This window comes from Ustilaginoidea virens, chromosome 1 (genome assembly GCF_000687475.1).
Source record: "Ustilaginoidea virens chromosome 1, complete sequence".
NCBI classification, from domain to species: Eukaryota; Fungi; Ascomycota; class Sordariomycetes; order Hypocreales; family Clavicipitaceae; genus Ustilaginoidea; species Ustilaginoidea virens.
The window spans coordinates 2,945,520-2,966,101 of NC_057316.1; the positions used below are offsets into that span (position 1 = coordinate 2,945,520).

At 57.0% G+C, this 20,582-nt stretch overlaps 4 protein-coding genes across 4 annotated transcripts; 1 reads left to right on the plus strand and 3 right to left on the minus strand.

Moving 5' to 3' along the window:
• Positions 1-7,257: 7,257 nt before the first annotated feature.
• UV8b_00564 (uncharacterized protein) lies at positions 7,258-7,544 on the minus strand (the record flags this gene model as incomplete). The annotated part of the gene is made up of 2 exons (XM_043138062.1): positions 7,258-7,303; positions 7,408-7,544. 2 exons carry the CDS (start codon positions 7,542-7,544, stop codon positions 7,258-7,260), a joined length of 183 nt encoding a protein of 60 aa, XP_042993996.1.
• A 4,528-nt stretch (positions 7,545-12,072) lies between these two features.
• On the minus strand, positions 12,073-12,384 carry UV8b_00565 (uncharacterized protein; the record flags this gene model as incomplete). The annotated part of the gene is made up of 1 exon (XM_043138063.1): positions 12,073-12,384. One exon carries the CDS (start codon positions 12,382-12,384, stop codon positions 12,073-12,075), a length of 312 nt encoding a protein of 103 aa, XP_042993997.1.
• Positions 12,385-14,556: 2,172 nt separating this feature from the next.
• On the minus strand, positions 14,557-15,159 carry UV8b_00566 (uncharacterized protein; the record flags this gene model as incomplete). The annotated part of the gene is made up of 1 exon (XM_043138064.1): positions 14,557-15,159. One exon carries the CDS (start codon positions 15,157-15,159, stop codon positions 14,557-14,559), a length of 603 nt encoding a protein of 200 aa, XP_042993998.1.
• Positions 15,160-17,349: 2,190 nt separating this feature from the next.
• Positions 17,350-20,336, plus strand: UV8b_00567 (uncharacterized protein; the record flags this gene model as incomplete). The annotated part of the gene is made up of 3 exons (XM_043138065.1): positions 17,350-17,445; positions 17,635-19,974; positions 20,133-20,336. The coding sequence occupies 3 exons, from the start codon at positions 17,350-17,352 to the stop codon at positions 20,334-20,336; spliced, it is 2,640 nt and encodes an 879-aa protein (XP_042993999.1).
• Between the last annotated feature and the right edge of the window lie 246 nt (positions 20,337-20,582).

Here is a 20,582-nt window from a genome sequence, read left to right on the forward strand (position 1 = left end):
GACTCGCAGCTTGCGATTTGCCCGTCCATCTGTGATCTGTCTACCTGAAGAGGAATCAGAAAGCTGTGCTATTGTTGTACAGAAAACACCAGCACGCCGTCTTTCCATCATCGTCGTCGTCTTCATCGCAGGCCGCAGCGTAGGCGGCAATGCGGCGAGGGGGGCATGCAACAAATGCGACACGTATATCAAATCGTACCTTTGATCCCATACTACCGCGTAATGGATCACGGAGCCCACGATGAGCGGATACCCATCATCCACAAGTAATGATACAGCCACGCCTTCGCGGGCACTTGAAGGTTCATCACAAGGTTACTGACTGGTGCAGGGCGATCCCGTCCATGGTCTGGCATGTCCAGAAATCTTGCTCGGGCGTCGTTATTCACCAGGTAACGGACGCTTTTGGGAAACAATTTGACACGAATCGGTTATGCCGTTTTTCGTGTAACGGCAATCAGTATGTTGTGTGTGCGAGGTCGGCAATGGTCTGCAAAAGAAGATTTCCGTCTGCTCTGCTTTGTTCAGCACAGCACTGCACTGCACTGCACTGCACTGCACTGCACGCCAGCCAACCCGCGGCGACGGCGAGAGTTTGGATGGAAAAGAGTCAATTGACCAGACGTCAAGTGTCCAATGCTGCAGTGCAGTGTACGGACTACGAAGGAGCGAGATGGCGGATGCCGTTGAATTTGATGCTTGCCTGCTGTGGCTGGTTGCTTCGTGCTGGCATGGCAGTTGTCTGGCCTACTGGCAGCTGGCAGCTGGCCGTCAAGTCTGGGTCAACCCAGCCAGCTTTGACTGCACCGTGGTGGTTCTTGGCTGTTGCAAGATCAACCCAGCCAGACTTCAACTCAACCGGTGCCCGAGTCAGGAGCAACCAACAACACCAACACCCATTCAGCGAGTGCGCGAGGTCGTGCATTACCCCGAGGCCCGCAATCCTAATGCTAGTGCCACCAACTCAAAATTCCAGGCTGATTTCGAGCATTTACCGCCAAAAGCCGCGCTGGCGTTCCGCTCTTCGTCGGGGTCCCTGACAAGTGCCCCAGCCCAGCCCAGCCCAGCCCAGCCGTGGAAGACGACTCGGTGCCACCTAATCATTCAATGTTTGGTCCTTCAGCCTCGCCTGGCACTTGGTCAACGTTTTCGAATCTCGGCTGCAGCATTTACAAAAGTAAACTCCTGCTCCCCTTGGGCCACGGCTAGGATAACGGCAAGGCGCCCGACGGCCAAGGTACTTGACCAAGCACCCAAGAAAACATGGAAAATACTAAAGAACCTTGTCCCTCGTCCGGGTGCCGGGGCCAGGGACTCGTTCGGTGTCTGAATCTGGGTATCTGGTACCCACGCGAGCCACCCGTGTTTCAGGCCCGATCCTGGGGGTCTTGTAGGCGACTTGGCGACTTGATAGTCGGCCTTGTTACGGAGTACAAGTCGGCCAACTACCAACCCTTCTCGTGCTATGGTTTACAATTACAGCCAAAAAAAAAAAAAAAAAAAAAAAAAAAAAAAAAAAAAAAAAAAAAAATAGAAGGGAGAAGGGCAGTCAAGGCAGTGGTATCCTGCAAGGGATGAAGCAGGCAAGGTACTGTACGTGGTCGGAATAAGTAAGATCGGAAATAGCAAGTGCGCGGTTACTTACTCCCAAGCATGACAGAGGGATGCATCATCTACAGCCGCTATTGCTCCTCCATCAGGACCGTCACGGGCGTTATTTATTTGGATTCCCCATACCCTGACTAACGGTAGAAACAAGGAGCCGGGAGGTGAAGTTGACTTTCCTTCAGCTCGTCATGCCTTCACAGATATCCCCGTTTGCAGCCACAACGAGCAGGCAGTGTTTAATGTCCAGTTTTTGCAGAGCCTAGGCAGGGATTTGAATATTCGAGTATTAGTCTACCCACCGAAGGCCATCAAAACCTAGCAGGGGTATGAAGTATCTACACTTACACTATCGTATAGTATATACCGTATAATCGATAAATCTTTGGGACCTCGTGACCTGCTGGTCCTCTTAATCCTCCTCAGGCTTTCTGTTTCGGCCCGGAAGCTTGGCCATGGTGACGGACGAAATAAGAAGCGTCAAGGCGGTCATCAAGCGACGTAGCCAGCCGGACTCGAACGACCTGGTAAAAAGACAACGGCAGTCGCAAATGCCCTGCAGCCGATGCCGATGCAGAGTCTGGGGTCTGGGCAGGTGCATCGTCAATTCCTCCTATATCCAAGGTGGAAACTCCTTCAAAGGCCTGATCAAGGCTAGCACGAGACGCAGCCATTCCAGCCCGGAAAAGGGGGTCTTCAAGCTCGCTCGGCTTGGTAACCAAGTAGACCCGATTCACCGTCCCAGCATCTCGGGTCCTCGGCTCCTAGGCTCCTCGCGCGTCAACAAACGAGCGGTTGGCACTTGACCCAGCGGTACTCCCATCACAGAGCGTCAGTCACCAGATAATGTTTTCCTATCAGCTGTTTGACACTCGTTAGTTACTGCATCAAATGCGCGGCGTGGAAATCCCGACATGTAGGAAAGGCCCGCCTGGGTTCAAAAGCACTCTTGCGGTAGAGCCAGGGTTCCCCGCGCCATTCACGATCCGAGCTCAACTCAGATTGCCCGCATGGCTGCCCCTTCAAGCTGGCTTTGAAGTTTGAAACAGTCGTTGGCGCACTAGAAGGCGGCCGGCGTCCCCTACAATCATCTCGGCAGCGTTGGGTACTAAGTATTATCGTCGGGTTCATCCTCTCCATATCACCCCCAGCGACGCAATTAGGAGCCACGGTAGCATTCGGTCTCCCGAGCCATGCGGCTATGTAAAACAAGAGGCGACAAGTCCTGCGCCAGGCTCGACAATGGTTGAAGCATCCCATCAAAGCTGCGAATCATGAGCGCCGAGTCAAGGTCTGGCCAAGTCACGAATGGAACATGGCATCAAACGCCAGCCCCGACACAAGTCCCGTGGCTCGTCTTCCCACTTGACTCCCAAGCCGCATCAAGGGTTCGAGGAGCGTCGGATGACCAGACGAGGCCCTTGCGTGGTAACGTTTGGCCACCTCCATTCCAGTGGCAAATGCAAGACGAATGACGATGCAGGGAAACCTGTCATGTGCGCCAGTGTCGACGGGCAACGTACGCCCTGCATCCCGGAAAGCCCAAGTCATAAGCCGCTCTCTGACAGTCTGACCACTGGCATCAAGCGCTGCTGGTGCAGGCTGAAAATCAATAGCTCCCAGCTACAGACCAAGAGGGCGTCCTCGTCGTGGTCGTAGTCGTGGTGTGTGGGAAGATGCTGAAATGGAATGATTGGAGCTTGGTTCCTGCAAGTTTGCTCTTCACTTCAGCGCAGCCCATGCCATTTATCCGCGGACCCGCATGGTACGTGCTCCATGCTCAGCCCTACAATCCAGTCAAGCCCACGAGCTTACTTCACCAGACCTTCTCGCACCCCACTGCCTAAACAGGTCTGGGGCGGGTAACGGCGTGTCCCTATACCTCTGGGCCGGAGCATAACGTACTGGATACCTACCTACCTAGCAGAGTACGGAGTGCCGCGTACAGAAGCCACCTGCCTATGGCGGGTAACCGAGTTACCAAGAGGTACATACCCATGGTTTCGCCTTTTAATATTTGTTTGCTTCGGAAGGAGCGACGCTTTCTACCTACCTACCTTACCTACCTATACAACCAAGCACACCCTTGGCCGCAGAGCAGGGATGAGGCGAAAGGAAGGAGCCACTCTGCTTCTTGCCTCGGAAGAGTAGCATGGTGCGACGAAACGGAACGCAAACCACTCCTCGAGACATGCACAATGACAAAATTATTACTTCGTGTCCACGGAGTTGCCAGCGTTTGGCTCGCCGCCCAAACATGCAGCTGCTCGGCATCGACTTCGCTTCGCTTCGGTCCCACCCAAGGTCAGGTCTGTTATATCGTCCCCCCAACTTCTTGGCGTCATCTGCAATCCCGCGCTTGCATCAAGCCTCCGGGTAGATGGCAAGCATCGCCTGAGCTTTACCAACGATGGTCGTATGTCATGGCAACATCCTGTTTTCTGGGCCGACCACTGGACGGCTAGTGTCAACCCTACCATGCTCCGTGAAGGAATCATTACTACAATACTATCGCCATGGCTGCCAGCCTTGGTAGGTGTCTCAACTCTGGGTTCTGGACTCTGATCGCTTGGCCAGTAAGTACCTGGTTGGGGGGGCCTGGCCACATGGCCATGCAGATATTCGGGCGGCACTAAGGTAAGGCCAAGGCTGCCCTTCCGTCTCTGGGAAAAGTTTTCCCATCCAATAGTGCTGACCACTAGCCGCAGTTAGAGCGCTCGGGCACGGCCTACGTTCCTACGCCTCGTATATTCTGCTAGGCGCCGTCATGTCAGCGTCGACAAACTAGCAAAGAGCCCCCTTGCTACATAAGAGCACGCCGTCTCAGCTGCTGGTTTCCCCATGGTTTTGCGTTTTCAGCCGCCCATGTTGTTGGAGTCTCCACTCCGTAGGATGGATGGGCTATTTTCGCCTCAAATCCCCGCAAGGTAGGTCCGAAACGAAAGGCCATACATACAGTCTTCGTGGTAGTTGGGCATGTGGGTTTTGCTTCGTTCTTTCGGGACCGTCTTGGCTGACACCACCAGATCAAAGTGTTGACTTGATCGCTATTATTGACGCCCGAAGCCCACACCTGGCAATCCTCTCTCCAATCGAGGCTCAGGAATGATGCCTCGAGGCCGGAAGAATTCCTGGTGTCCATAGGCAAACTAGCGGCTACGGCGGACAAGTTGTCCGTCCACCTGTCCGGCCGGCGGCAAAATGGCCGCAACTGACTGGCCGCAACTGACTGGCTGCCACTCATGAGTGGCGTACATAAGCGTGCCAGTTTCATTTCGCCGCCTGTTGCACACTAAAATGTCTTGTGTTTGCAGGCATTGGCCCTCCAGGGTGCTCACTGCGGCCATGTCGGCCGGCGTTTGAGAGCCTGATTTCTGTGAAAGCAGTTGCACAGAGGCTGAAGTTCTGTTGCGCGTGGTCTTCAGCGAATTAGCAAGCACCCCTTGGCTAATAATGGTCGGCCTTGAAACCAGTCCCTTGACAGTCTCAAGATGCACAAATAGAGATTTTGCTTGCCCGGGTCCACGACGGTTGCACTTGTTGCAAAAAGTGTGAAAACTGATGGGGTGTAACCGGGTAGCATGCGATACCGTGCCGGAGGGAAAAATTAACACATGTGAGGTTCATCCGTTCAGCCCCTTGGCTGCTTAAATCCGCCGCGGGAAGGGTTAAGCGGCTGCAGAGCATGCAACATGCAATGGATGCTTCCGTCATAAGCATTCAGTTCAGGCACTGTGCCAGATAGATAGTCTTTGGGCTGGCAACATGGTTGGGAGGTAACGCATCATTCTGTTGCGTTTCTCAGGCGAAAAGGTGCGCTCTTGAGTCTGCATACTGCATGTGCAAGGGCGGCAGGGCTCAAAGCGGTTCGATCCACCGGACAGGTAATGGATTGTGATGCAGTAAGTTCATAGTCCTCCGTGCGCTGACATCTGTCGCATATGTGCACAACTTGCCAGCGTAACAAAGGTGGGTTTTGTCAGCTTACCTTACCGCTGCTGTTGCCAGAAGTTGGAACACGATAGCATCACTAATTCGTTGTCTGATGCAATAAGATCGATCAGCGTTCCTGCGAACGGACTGGTTGGCCTTGACTTGGCACTCTTTAGGCCGGTTCGGTCCCCAACGATCGAAGATTCAACTGACAATAACCTAGTGCGCTAGAAGTCGGAGGAATCTCTAACCAGCAGGCTAGGACAATAATTGGTGTACTACTCCATACTTGCCCGAGAACTTGCAAAGCTTGATGATGGAATAATTCGAACATTGCTCTTCGTTGTACAGGGTACGCAATTGCGGAACAGTCAGCCATGCATGGTGCGATGACCAACTTATCGATTGCTGGCCTCGCAAAAGAGATGGAAACGATCGAACAAAGTCAACTGGGCCGGCTCTGATCTCTTGGTATTCGTACCTAGGAGCCAGCAACGACTTTTTACTTTTGCACCTGCCGCATCGAAAGCCAACACCTCCCTGGGTTCTTGTGGCGCTGCACCATGCAGGTACGTTTGCTTTGGAGGCATCGGAGGCCATCAACGACGCCACGTTTGAAACCGGGACTGGGGGCACGAGCGTCAGCGGCTTGATCCTTGAATCCTTGGTCGCCCTAAGGCGAAGGTCAAGGGCGAGGCATTAGTGGCAAGCTACGCGAACTGATGGCGCAGGAGCTGCCGATATCTGGCCCGAGACAATGCATTGAGCAAAACGCTCTTTTTCTTTCTTCTTCTCCTTTCTTTTTTTGTCCTACGGAGTACGGAGTACCATGACATCCGTTGGGAAAATTTACCCAAGATATTTTCAACGGCAGCTTTGGTAGGGGCGCCTTTCATAGGCGATCGATCCTGGTCTGCACTGAGCAGCCATGGGGGTGACGATCACCGCTAGCCAAACTGGGCGCATCAATAGACGCTTTTGACGACGAAGAGTCGCGGGCCCCATCCCGACAACCCATGACAAACCACGACAAAAACCATGACAAAGAGAGGATCCCTGGCGTGGCTTTTGCGGCTGGCGCTTCGAGCAGCCGCCGAACGGATTGCGGTGGGCGAAACAGATGCCAAACACGCCTGCAGTGCAATGCAGATCGGCTGTGTTGAGGGTGCATCTGCAACCTGGCATCTGCAACCTGGATGCTTGGACGTTCAACATCGCTTGGTTTCCCGCCGCCCCCCCCCCCCCCCCCTACCTTCACCTAGTTTATTTTGCTTTGCCCCCCTCATTTCTTTTTCTCCCTTTCCCGCCTTCTCTCAGGCACACGTCCCTAGCTGCATGCCACCATGGGATTCTCGCGCAAAGCGTAGTACTCCGTAATGAAACTGCCGCTTGAGTACGGAGTACTTGCTCGTCCGTCCTGTCGCAAATGCAGTACGTACCGCAATCTCCATGTGCCGGCGGCAAGATTGACAAGGAATCGAATCTCATTTTCTTGAGCTTCTTTTTATTTCTGCCACCCGACCAAGACCCCGCGTCGATTGGACAGGTCGAAAGGGCCACTGTGGGAACTCTAGCATCAAAATATTTATTTCGGGTTAAATGCAGAGCTAGTAAGCCTGCAGTGTTTGCAGCCGTCTCTCTCCGGACCAGTCTAGAGAGTTTGGCGCGATGCCCGCTTCCGCATGGCCTGGCGGAACTTCCCGTCATCCAAGGCCACATTCACATTGACTGGGGCCCCGGTAGCGAGAAGAAGAGGCTCAAGAGCCTGGCTTCAATGTCAGTGGCCCACCATGCCACGGAGCTGCAAATCACAGCTTGCGTATCTTGCATTTGCCACTGCGCTGATAACGACAACAAGACGCTACTTACTGGCAAGGTGTGGCAAAGGGCCATTGAGAAATCATGATGCCGCCCATTCTGACGGCCATTGTGGGCTCCTGGAGGCGGACCGAAACAAGGCCATGACCAATCTTCAGCCAGCGGTTCAGTTTCCCGTTGGCAGCCATTACATTACATACATGCTAACCTTCCCCCCCCCCCCCCCACCCCCCAAGCCGCCCACAAAAATAAAATAACTTTGCTCTCAGCCTAGCCATGTGCTTTTGCCGTGCGGCGTGCACCTTCCCGGGTCCGCATCCTAGGGGAGAAACAGAGCGCGGGAAAGAATATGCGTCCGACAGTGTCCGCCATTTACTCCCGTCACATGATGCGACGCAGCAATATATCCGACATGCTATGCCCTAGACCGCTTCTTTGGGCAAGCCGCTATAAAGCATGAGCATGCGATATTGTGACGGGTGCAGAGGCAGTTGGTGCAGGCGTTTTTGCGTTTGCTTTTGATTTCGAATCCTCTCGCCGATGTACGGAGTCAGGAGTCGGTCGGTCGGAGCTGCGGATAGACGGGGCTGAGAATCTGATTTTGAGCAACAGCCAAGACGCAAAGCGGGCTTTGACGAAGCGTTTGCCAACCAACCATCCATGACTTCAGCTTGGGGGGAACACGACAGTTGGCTTCCTGATCAGGAAGCCTTCTGGAACTGGAATCTGGAATGCGCATAGATGGACTTGGGAGCCAGCCCAGTCGGTCCTTGACAGCGGGGCCGGTAGACTCTGGCCGGCCCTCTGCCCTGGAGGGGGTGGAGGGGAGGGGAGTGTCGTTAGCGAAGTATAAGAATGACGGGCTGCGCGTCAGGAGCACAGGTCAGGTACCGGGTACTTTGCCCCCTCCCGTCAAGGGACGGACAAGCCGCCCCTCCCCCCAGAGTCACCCACCTGTCAAATCAAAATCATCTTGTCCGCCGCGCTCTCTGCAGCCCGCGCTCTCTCTCTCTGCAGCCTGCCCAATGCTCAATATTAATCAATACGGAGTCACGGCCTGCCTGGTGCGGTGTCGCCCTGTGCGGTGTTGCCCTGTGCGGCGTTGCCCTGTGCGGCGTTGCCCTGTGCGCCCCGCCCCGCCCCGCCCCGCCCCGCCCCGCCCCGCCCCCTTCACCCCCCCCACTTTGTGAAATTGTCTCGGCCGTGGGAAAACTTTCCACTTTGACCCGATCCCTTGATCCTTCCCTTGAAGACCAGTTTCTCCAAGTACGGAGCCACGGGAAAACGGAGTACTGCGTATGCGTCGGTATGCGTCTGTTTTGCGTCGGTATGTGTCGGTATGTGTCGGCATGCGTCGGTAGCAAGGAACGTACTTCACGGTACATGGCATGCTACCCATCCAACGTCGGCGCATGCCTCTTTTCTTCTTTTCTTTTCTTTTCTTTTCTCTCCCTGCGGGCTTCTGGTCTTGTGTTGTCTGTTGTCTGGCTTGGTTCATGGTGGGAGTAAGAGCAAGAAGAGGCTAGCTGGCCGTCATCCTTTTGCGCACATACATAGGACTTGGACTGCTCAGTACGGCGTACTCGGCACTGCTTGGAGAGCGAGCGCCGGGAACTTGAAGGACTCACTCTCACCCTCTCTCTCTCTCTCTCTCTCTCTCTCTCTCTCTCTCTCTCTCCTCCCACTTCCCGGCCGAAGCATGCAATCACACACCCCCCCCCCCCTCCCAACACACCAACAAACAACAACAACAACTTCCCCTTTCCCCCCCTGCTCCGCTGCCCGGGAGCTCGCTCGTCTGCGTTGGCTCTGGGGCCGGCGCTGCGTTAGCAAACGTTGACTCGGGAGTCGGTACCCCCGGTGCGCTCGTTACCGAGCTGAGCTGGAGTGAAATCGTCCCGGGCTGCGTCTGCGCTGCAACCTGCGCTGAATACGGAGTACGGAGTAACAGGGTGAGTACTCCGTACTGACCTGCGCTCTTGGTTTCCCGAACGACAGACGTACGTCCGACCCTGCCCTTTCCCTTGCCTTGCCTTGCCTCGCCTCGCCTCGCCTCGCCTTGCCTTGCCTTCTGCAGCCCTGCGAATGGGCTCACGGGGCGGGGGGGGGGGGGGGGGGGGCTGAATGGCGTGCGCGGCGCGCAGTGCGCAAGTGCCCAGTGCGCATGTCGTGCCACGGCGGCGACCAGGACGATCCGACGTTGCTGTTGGGAGACTATCGCCCTTGCCCTCGCGTCAGATTGCGTGCTCCACGGATGTGCTCGACTGCCCCGTCGGTTCTGGGGTCTTGGTGGCACGGCATCGGAAACGGCGGTCGCCAATTGGCCCTGGCTCCGTGTTTGGGGTATTGGCGGTTTGGCGGTTTGCTTGGGATTAGGGATTACGGCGGCGGGACCTGCGGACAATGTCTTCCGACGCGAGGCGACGTGCTCTGTCTCTGCTCTGTCTGGTGCGTGGCCCGGTCGGGTCCGAAGGGGGGAGTCTGCGGGCGAAGGAGCCTGCGGTGGCGCAGAAGAGGTACCTACCTATCTTGGGGGTAGGGCTACGGACGGATGCATCACGGACGGATGGACGGATGGATGGATGGATGGATGGATTGGGTGTGTTGGTTCCAGCTGGCCCATCCAGCGAGCGCTTGCGCTTGCTTGGCCGCGAGGGGCCTCGATTTCCAGCAGCCTGGGTGAGTTGACCCCGTTTCGTCCCGTGTCCCGTGTCCCGTGTCCCGTGTCCCGTGTCCCGTGTCCCGTCCCTCCTCCTGGGGGGTTATTGTTGTTGTTGTTGTCGTCGTCGTCGTCGTCGTCGTCGTTGTAGTCATTGTCGTTGTAGTCGTTGTTGTTGCTGTTGTTGTTGTTGCCGTCATTTGTTCTGCCGCGGACATGTCAGTTTAGCCTGGGCAAGTTTCAGCTGCCTGCCAGCCCGTCGACTTGCGGAGAATATCGGCCAAATAAGAGGGTTGGGGGGGAGGAGGGGGGGGGGGATTCAGGTCAGCGTGTATCTCGGGCCGCCCATTGGCTCGGCCTGGCCCTGACTAAGTGGTGGTGGTGGCTGCCGGTTGGTCCTCGGGCGTCCTCGGGAGCCTGTTGGTTCACAGGGCACGGGGCACAAGGGCACGGGGCACGGGGCACAGTGCGCGCTGACGACCTGCCCGGGCTGGCACCCAGACACCCAGACACCCAGACACCCACCCCCCGTACGGCAGAGCAGGGGTGGTTGGCTGCATGTCCCATTGTGGCTGGGGGGTTGGGATTCCCGGCCGGTACCGGGGCCATCTGCCCGTCCGGGACCGGGGGCAAGCACCAAGCAAAGCTCGCATTTGCCCACTCGTCTCTCTCTCTTTTTTTTTTTTTTTTTTTTTTTTTTTTTTGTTTTCCTTTCTTGGTCAAAGCTTTGCCCGCAAAGGCTGGCTTTACCTGGCACCAAAATGGCTCGGGGACAAAAGCCGGGCGGTTGCCGACGAGCAAGTCGCCCGGCGAGTTTCAATGCCGTGTCAAACAAAGAAAGTCGCGCGGGGCGCCATTCAAAAGACCGCCGGTACCGGTCGCCCCCCCAAAAACCTTCCCTTGGCCACAAGGCGGCCACAGGAGGCCACAGACGGCCGCAGACGGCCACAGACGGCCACAGACGGCCACAGACGGCCACAGACGAGAAAGCTGATGATGGCTGCGCGCGCGCCAATTTGATGTTTGCGCTGCACCCACGCGCGCGCGCATCGGGCAGCTTCCGGCAGGTGGGGCCGGCCCCTAAGCCCCTAAGCCCTGCTGGGCGAAGCGAACAAAACATGTCGGCCCGGCCAAAAAAAAAAAAAAAAAAAAAAAAAAAAAAAAAAAACGATAACAACAGCAACAAGGCAAGATGCAGGCTCCTTCGCTCTTGCTCAATCTTGCGGTCCCCACCCGAGGTGAGACGCGGTGACGTGCCGGCGGTTACCGTGCACCACCAAAAGTCACTGGTGCTCAGTGCGTGCCCCGAGCCTCAGGCGGCCCGAGCTCGACCGACGACAAGATGAGAGAGAGCCTTTATTGCCGCGATTTAGGCCGATTCCTTTTTTTTTTTTTTTTTTTTTTTTTTTCCGTTTCGCGAACGGCCACGGCTATCACCACCCCTCTCCCCCGCCCCCACCAGCCCCACCAGCCCCACCAACCCCGGTCAGCCCGGCGCGGGATGTGGATAAACGTGTCGGTGCAACGTTGAACAGAATGCGACATTCCGACCTTGTTCGGAGTATATTAATCCATTGCCGGGGTGTTTCTTTTTCTTTTTCTTTTTTTTTTTTTTTCTCCCTGCATCTCCTTCCCCCCCCCCCAAACCCCTTTGGCGGGGCGTGGTTGGGGAAAACGGCCAGTCGCGCTGTCTGTCGTATGACGCCGTCCTTCGTTCTTCGTCCTTCGGGGGTGGATAAAGAAAGTCGTCATGGTGCACGAGGGCAGCCAATCCGGCCTTTTTGTTTGGCGTTTCATGCTCCCCCGGCGGAAGGGGGATGCGGCACATGACAGGAGCAAGCCTGGCAGTGACGACTTCTGTATCTGTAGCCTGCCTGCCTGCCTGCACTTCCGTGCTCCGTACTTCCGTACCAGGGACCGGCTGGCTGCTATCGATGCAGGTTGAGGTGCAAAGTCCGTAATCGTACGGGCAAAACAAAAAAAAAAAAATGAAAAAGAAAAAGAAGCGGCTCGGTGCCCGGTCCTGGCCAAGCCCCATGCCCCATGCCCCATGTGCCCTATGCAACCGCCAAGACGCCCTCGCCTCGCAGGGCTAGCCCAGCCAACCCTGCTGAATGGGAATGAAACCCACAACCCCTGCTGTTCCATCTCTTCTTACGCGGTATAAAGAACCCCTCGTCCCGCAATGTGCAATGTGTCGATAGTTGGTTGCTTGGTGGCAAGAACGAGAAAGCACCGACGGGATACCGCTTCTCGTACAGGGCAGCAACCCCCCATCCCGGGGACGGGCGTGGCGTGGCGTCTCTGCTGGAGTCTGTGAACCTGTGGCCCACGGCCGGGAAGCCGGGGGCCCCAACTCGCCGGGTCATCATCATCACCAAGAAAAACAGAAAAACAGAAAAACATTTGGCAAGGTGGGGGAAAAGAGGGGGGTGGGGGAGGGGAGAGGGGGGCTCCGACGGCCCAAAACGATGGCATCATGCAGCGCGCACGGTCCCCGATCTTTCTTCCCCCCCTTCCTTGGCTGCATCTGGATTCCAAGCAGCCCGTAGATAACTAATCACAGCGGAGGGCCTCGGCCCACGGAGCCAGAGCGGCCAAATACGTACCATGGACCTGGTTCTACCTTTCCGGTGAGGCGAGGTGCAGTTGTGGCGTCTCTGAGGAACCGCGAAGCTGGCAGGCCGGGCGTTTTATTTCATTTCATGGCGTAGTACATATATATATATATATATATAAACTTGCGTGCTTGCTTGCGGGAGAGAGGTCGTGGAGCAGAACCCGCCATCGTGAACAAGACCCGTTGCCGCCAAGCATATCCGTTGGCAGTCATATCCGTTGGCAGTTGCAGATGCAGCATTTGGTCGGATAGTGGGGGAGGGGGCGGGCAAGGTGGGCGTTAGCTGACGGGTGGTTGGCATAGGTTGGCATTATCCGTAGTATGTAGCTGCCACGGATCACACGGCGCATGTTGATCCTTTGTCTGGCCGGCGACGGACCTAGGGGGGACTGTGCCATGTTTCTTGCCGTGGATGCGGCCAGCTGTTGCGCTTCTTTGTTCCCACCGTCGTGAGGCTGGCCCAACAACGTTCACAGGCAGCGTTTGCGAGATTCGAGCGAGATTCGAGCGAGATTCGAGCGTCCCGGTTCCGCAGTAGACTGACTGACTGGCCGCGAGCTCCACCACTACTAGCAACTGGATATCGCCAACACGTTGCCGCGAGTTCTCTTGGTACGATGCTTGGATCCGACCACGTAAAAAAACAACATGCCACGATTCCGTCGGCGGTTGCTTCAGCCTGGCGGGCGGTGTAGGGTATTTCCATCCTGAAGGTGACCTGTTCGAACCGGCGAGTCATGCGGAGCGAACCCGGCCTTGTCAACCAACACCCAGAGAGGCCCTCAAACTGTCTGTCCCCTTGCGTGTTGCGCCAAATCGGGCTCAACCAGCAGCAGCAGCAGCAGCAGCAGCAGCAACAGCAGCAGTAGCCAGCAGAAAATGGCCCGCAAAAGACCAACGAGGCCAACACCAGGCAACTCCTCGAAGCCGTGACCGATCGACCCGGTTCTTCCATGATGGGACCTGGGACCTTGATCATCCGTCCAGACGCCGAGAGTCCGCAAGGTCTGGGAACGAGCATTTGCCGCTCCACCTCTCCCGAGGCCAGGACTGCGAAGCATTGCATGGCAAATTCTCTGTCGCAGCATTGCTGACCCTGCCGGTCACGCCCCGTTAGCCCTGTAGCCCTACGACAACTCGGCTTGCGTTACTGGGAAACCCGGCAGTTGACTACCGTCTGCCGGTTTCCATCTTGCCTTTGCCGCTTTCGCCAGATGACCCCTTCCCCCCCCCAAAAAAAAAAAAAAAAAAAAAAAAAAAACCGTGCCTGCATGGTGGGCCGGAGGCACATTCGCCAGAGTCCAGGTTGTCGATCCTGGTTGTCGAGTTGAGCAAATCACTCCGTACTGCCCCCGACTCACGCCTGCTCGTGGAAGACGGTGTGCCACAAATCTCTCTCCACGTTTTCTATTTAGGTTGGGAGACGAGAAAGCGCATAAACTCAAATTCGATCGACGTGAAACAATGTCTTTGATGTCGAGAATGGCAGGCTTTCTTGCCGGATCCCCTGCTCCGGCCAACATCCCACCGGGAGGGGCAGTGGGCAGCGGGCAGCGGGTGGCGGGCGACAGGCGACAGGCGACAGGCGACAGGCGGCGGGCGGCGGAAGGGAAAAGGGGGGAGGCTGTTTTTCTTTCTCGTCCTGTAGTTGACTCGCCTTGTTCGGTAACCCTGCGAGTGTTTGGTGGAGGAACGGTAGGGTCTTGCGAGGACTAGGCGCGCCTTGCTTGTGGAGACGAGTCGTGTCCAGTGACTTGAGACTGAGGAGACCGAACGTTTTTTTCCGGGTGGGTTCTGGACCCTTTTTTTTTTTTTTTGTTCTTTTTTTCATAACTCTCGAATCATGAAGTGTCGTGGAAAGCGGATGTTACCGGACAGCCTGGCGTGTCGGCCATTCTTCTGGCTCCCATCATCATCATCATCATCTTTGCGGAAGCAATGAAAAAACAAAAAAAAAAAGAGTATGCTCGAGTGGCATCATGTAACGTTGACCGGCGTCTTCCAACGCCCATTCTGCGTAGTAGCATGTTTTCTCCTCGGACCAGTTGGGGCTCCAAGTGTCGTCTTGGCCGTCCCGATTGACCATAGTGATGAAGGAAGGATGACGCTTCGCCATTTCCATCTGCGCATCGAGGGGAAGCCCTCGGGGGCATCCACATGCAGAGTCGGTCCGTCCTTGGCCACGCCAACTTGGGCTGGTCTCGTTTCCCTCTGCTCTAACCCCGGCCACCTTGTTTCCTCGGCCAAGGCAGCCTCGGTGGCGTTCCATGACACTGCTGGGCCGCCCAGGCTGGTTCTCTCGCTGCGTCCCCCCGAGTTGCAAATGCGTGACGGCAAGACCGCCGTTGATGGCGCTGCTCGCTTCCAGAACATGATGTGGGCGTGTTGACTGGGTGATTCTTGTGAATGGGGGAGAAACATGCCGTCCATGCTGTGTTTTGTTTCGCGAGTGTGGTGTCTCGTCAGCCGGAAACGTCCAGGTTTCAACCGCATTGACGCTGATGACGACGAACGCGGAGCCCATTCGTCTGGCCGATTCGCGGAGGGCGAGCCCAAGGCGCTGCTGCTGTCATGCACTCGACGGCACGCGAGCCACGAGCCACGAGCCACGAGCCATGCCGAGCCGTCTGTCCTCGTAGACTTTGGGAGCTGCGATGCTCGAGTTCACAGAGAGCTTCCAGAACACGACGACCCGGACCTCCAATGGACAAGACGCGCCTGAAGGTTGGAAACCGATCATTGATCGCCGCACGGCTTGCGACGCCAACGTGCTTTCGAATGGATGCCGATGGAGGACGGATCAAGTTGCTGTGGATGGACGCGAGGTTGGGCTTGGACTTGGCGGAGCGTCGAGTGCAGTCGGTCCTACTTGAGGAGCTTCAACGCTGAAAGCGGTCACATACGACCATAGCCGCCTGAGAATTCTGGATCCCGTCCGATCTCCGATAGAAAAACAGGCGAGCGCCGGATTAGTAGTTGGGTCGGTGACGACCAGCGAATACCTGGTGTTGTATGTTTCAGCTTTTTTTCCCCTCTTTTCTTTTCTTTTTTTTTTTTTTTTTTTGGATCCTTGCTTTTCGATTTAGGTACCTTTTTTTTGGGGGGGGGGGGTTATTTTCCTTTTTATTTTTTATTCTTATTTTTTTTGCTCGTCCCTTTGTGTCTCCAGCATGTCCCGTGACTCGCAGGCATCCCCGCCAGCAAAAGTCGTATAGGTACGTACCAGACTGCCAAGCCACATGCACCTCACACGCAATTGTTTCCGTGCCGGTTGAGCCGTCTTGGCCTTGGCTAGGTACCTCCTAGTGGGGGTGCTTTGCTGCAGGCTTGGTCAATAAGGCAAAGACGTCTGTCTACTCATGGCAGCCGGCGACTAGCGAGCTTTGTTCGGCCTGGTTTATAGCGCCTGTCCGACAAAAGGACGAGTTCCCCCGAAGATGCTCACCACAGCGGGGCTTCGAGGCTTTGGGCTTCGAACGTGCTGGTCTGTGTGCCGGTCTCTGTGTCGTGAAGCTGTCGGCGACCCACCTGAAGTGAAGACGGACGAGGAGGGATCAATGCCAAGGAACGGGTGGCTTTGCGCTTTGCCTTTACGGGGCAGGCCCTGAATCTCGACGACTGCTGGAGGGTGGGGCGGGTCACTGCCAATCCTGGCGGCCAGTCCGCCAGAGACTACGGAGTAGTGCCAGTTGGCAGACAACTGGTTAGTGGCGCGACTGCCTAGCAATGACTCGTGGGCATCAAGCAAGCCACATGCATCAATCCGTCAACTAGAGACTAGAAATCATCATGCCCGTGCCAATGCGTACGGCTCAGTGCGAGCTTGCCCCGTGCCTGAGCCGGATTACCGCGGCAGAATTGCCACCAGGCCTGGGCCTGTTCAGCGCCTTTGGGCGTGTTGCCGTGTGCGGTGCCGGGTTGCCGCGGTTGCCGCGTGCCCTGTGACGGCCTAGTTGTGGCGTCCTGGCTGTGGCGGCTTGGGGCTGGAGGGGGGGCAGTCTTGGCGCGTTCCAGCTGGAGGCGGCTCCTGGCACCTGCCTGGGCTGGGCCTTTGTGGTCTATGTGGTCCATGTGGCTGGTGGTGACTGTGACTGTGACTGTGACTGTGACTGTGACTGTGACTGTGACTGTGGCTGTGGCTGGTCTGGTGCAGTCTGGTCTGGTGCTAAGCCTGTATAGCCTTTTTTTGCTTGTACTGTATGTAGATTGCCGGCCCCTCCTCTCTCTCTCTCCAATCATCTCTCAATCAATCAATCCCGTCCGGACTTGATTCCCTTCTTCTGCGCCCATCTCGTCCTCCTCCGTCTCCTGATCCGGACCCGGCTTGGCTCGACTCGCCCCCTCTGGAACCCATCCGATCCGACGACGAGGCACCGATCCATCCATCCATCGACAGCGACAGCGACAGCGACATCGACATCAACAGCGACATCGACAGCGACAACGACAGCGACAACGACAACGACAACGACAGCGACAACGACAACGACAACGACAGCGACGACGCCTGCCTCGTCGTCACCACCGGGGTTGGGGTTGCCTTTCCCGTCCAGCAGTGGGACGTCGACACCATTGCGCCCGTCCCGCGAGCCCATCGAGGGGCTTTCCCTCGTCAATCCTTCTCCTTGAAAGGCCGTCGTCTCCGCACTTCTAGGCCGTCGTCGTCGTCGTCGTCGTCGTCGTCGCCGTCGCCGCCGCCGCCGCCGCCGCCGCCATGGCCGTCGAGGAGAAGCCGGGTGCGGCAGAGGCCGCCGACCCCATTTCGCCGTCTCCTTCTGCCGTGCCGAGCGAGAAGCCCAAACGGAATCTGGTAAGAGACGGCCGACGCGCTTGCCATTCGCTGTGATGCTCTCCCTTCCTGCATGCCTGCCGTCGCCATCTCCACGCCTCAACGCCCTGCCCTGCCCTGCCCTGCCCTGCCCTGCCCTGCCCTGCCCTGCCCTGCCCTCTGCGTTGTGCCGAAATGCTGACCCGACCCACGCTTCGTGCCCGCCTGCAGGAACCCTTCACGTACAATGAAGACGACGACGACGCTCTTGGCGCCCATCCCGAGCAGCCGCACACCCCGACCGCCACCGAACACGACCTCAACGTCACCGAGGATGATCTCCTCGAAGCCAAGGAGCTCGCCTCCCAGTACACCCTCGAGCAGGTCCGCGACATCATGATTCACGTCCGACGCATCCACGAAAAGGACCCCAACTTCCCCACCATTGTCATTGAAAAAGTAAAGACGTTTCTCGACAACGAGGCCGTGTTTGAAAACCCCGACCAGCATCAGCACCTCATCCAAGAGATGAAGCTCGAGGCCGCCCTCGTCACCAGCAACAGCCCCTACGCCGAGGTGCGCGCCGTCGTCAGCAACAAGGACGACCCGACCACGCCGTGCTCCACCGTCCGCAGCTGGTCCATCGGCCTCCTCTTCTCCGTCCTGCTCGCCTTCATCAACCAGCTCTTCGACATTCGCCAGCCGGCCATCCGGGTCATGGCAAACGTGGCCCAGCTCCTCGCCTACCCCATCGGCAAGGCCGCCGAGAACTGGCTCCCCGACAGGGGCTTCACCCTCTTGGGCGTCCGGCACTCGCTCAACCCCGGCCCCTTCTCCAAGAAGGAGCACATGCTCATCACCATCATGGCCAACGTCGCCTACAACACCCCGTACACAAACTACATCATCTGGGTGCAGTACCTGCCCCAGTACTTCGACCAGCCCTACGCCTCCCACTTTGCCTACCAGCTCCTCATCGCCCTGGCGACCAACTTTGTCGGCTACGGCATCGCCGGCATCTGCCGCCGCTTCCTCGTCTACCCGTCCTACTGTGTCTGGCCGGCCTCGCTCGTCACCATTGCCCTCAACTCGGCCTTTCACACCGACGTCAACCCGCCCGTGGGCGGGCCCTTCCGCTCCGTCTGGCGCATCTCGCGCATCCGCTTCTTCTACCTCATGTTCGCCGCCATGTTCGTCTGGTTCTGGTTCCCCAACTACATCTGGCAGAGCCTGTCCAAGTTCAACTGGATCAGCTGGATCGCGCCGGGCCACCGGGACCTCAACATCGTCACCGGCATCAACAACGGCCTGGGCCTGAACCCCTTCCCCACCTGGGACTGGAACGTGCTCCTCTGGGACTCGGCCGACCCGCTCATGGTGCCCTTCTTCAGCACGCTCAACCGCTTCATCGGCGTCTTCTGCTCCTTCTGGGTCGTGCTCATCTTCTGGTACAGGAACGTGTACAACACGGGCTACCTGCCCATCAACACGAACCGCGTCTACGACCGCTGGGCCAACCTGTACAACATCTCCCTGGCGACGGACGACCACGGGCTGTTCAACGGGCAAAAGTACGCCGGCTACTCGCCCCCGTACCTCGGGGCCGGCAACGTCGTCATCTACATGTTCTTCTTCGCCATCTACACGTCGACGCTGACGTACGCCGTCCTGTACCACCGCCACGAGATCAGCATGGGCTTCAAGGCCCTCTTCTACAGCCTGCGGCTCAAGAGGAAGCCCGTCAAGGACGAGCGCGACCTGGACGTGCACAACAGGCTGATGAAGGCGTACCCGGAGGTGCCCGAGTGGTGGTACATGGTGTGCCTGGCCTGCGCCATCGCCTTTGGCGTCGTCGGCATCGTCGCGTGGGACACGCACACGTCGCCCGGCGTCGTCTTCTGGGGCCTCGCGCTGTGCGCCATCTTTGTCATACCCGTGGGCATCATCAAGGCCATGACGGGCATCGAGGTGACGCTCAACGTGCTCGCCGAGTTCGTCGGGGGCTCCTGGGTGGACGGCAACGCGCTGGCCATGAACTACTTCAAGTCGTTTGGCTACGTCACCTGCGCCCACGCCATCTGGTTCTGCAGCGACCTGAAGCTGGCGCACTACGTCAAGATCCCCCCGCGCCAGACCTTTTCCGCCCAGATGATTGCCACCTTCCTGAGCACCATTGTGTGCATCGGCGTGCTCAACTTCCAGATGAACAGCATCCAAAACGTCTGCACGCCGCAGGCGCAGTACAAGCTCACCTGCCCCGGCGTCAACACCTTCTTCACCGCGTCCGTGCTGTGGGGCACCGTCGGCCCGGCCAAGGTCTTTGGGCACAAGGGCCAGTACAGCCAGACCCTGGTGGGCTTCCCGCTCGGCGTCATCGTCGTCGTTCTGGTCTGGGGCCTGAACAAGAAGTTCCCCCGGTGGACGTGGGCTCGCCAGCTGCACCCCGTCGTCATGCTGTACGGGGGGATCGTGTGGGCGCCGTACAACATGTCGTACGTCTGGCCCTCCGTGCCCATTGCTTATTTTTCGTGGATCTATCTCAAGACGAGGTTTCTTGGTCTGTGGTCCAAGGTATGTGTTGCGTGTGAAGCCCAACCGGGCCCAAGAAAAGCCGCACCCGTCCCGCTCTTCTCGCCTTCTTCTTGCCACTGCACCTTTTTTGTTGTTTGTTCATGCTTTGCGACTTGGACTTTGTTTACTGACCTGGTCGATCTCCCCCACTCCCCCAGTACAACTTTGTTCTTTCCGCCGCATGGTCGTGCGGCATCGCCATTGCGGGCATCATCATCTTCTTCAGCCTGCAGTACACCGAAACCGACTTTGACTGGTGGGGAAACAACGTGTCGGAGATGGGCTGCGAAGGCAGCGCCTGCGCCCTCAAGACGCTCGCTCCGGGCGAGTCGTTTGGTCCGCAAAAGGGGCAGTTTAGCTGATGTTTACTTTTTTATTTTTTTTTAAATTTTTTTTATACAAAAACAAAAACAGACAAGAAAGAAAGGAGAAGCAGAGAAAAAGTAAAAAAAAAGACAGACGGGGAAAGGAAAAAAATAAGAGCAGTCTGGCACCCGTTTTTTTTTTTTTTGCCATGCTGTTTTCTTGATATGATTTCGCGCAATCACAACATGGTCCGGCATACTAATTAGCTCAAGCGATGATTTGTTATTATTAACCCAACCCTC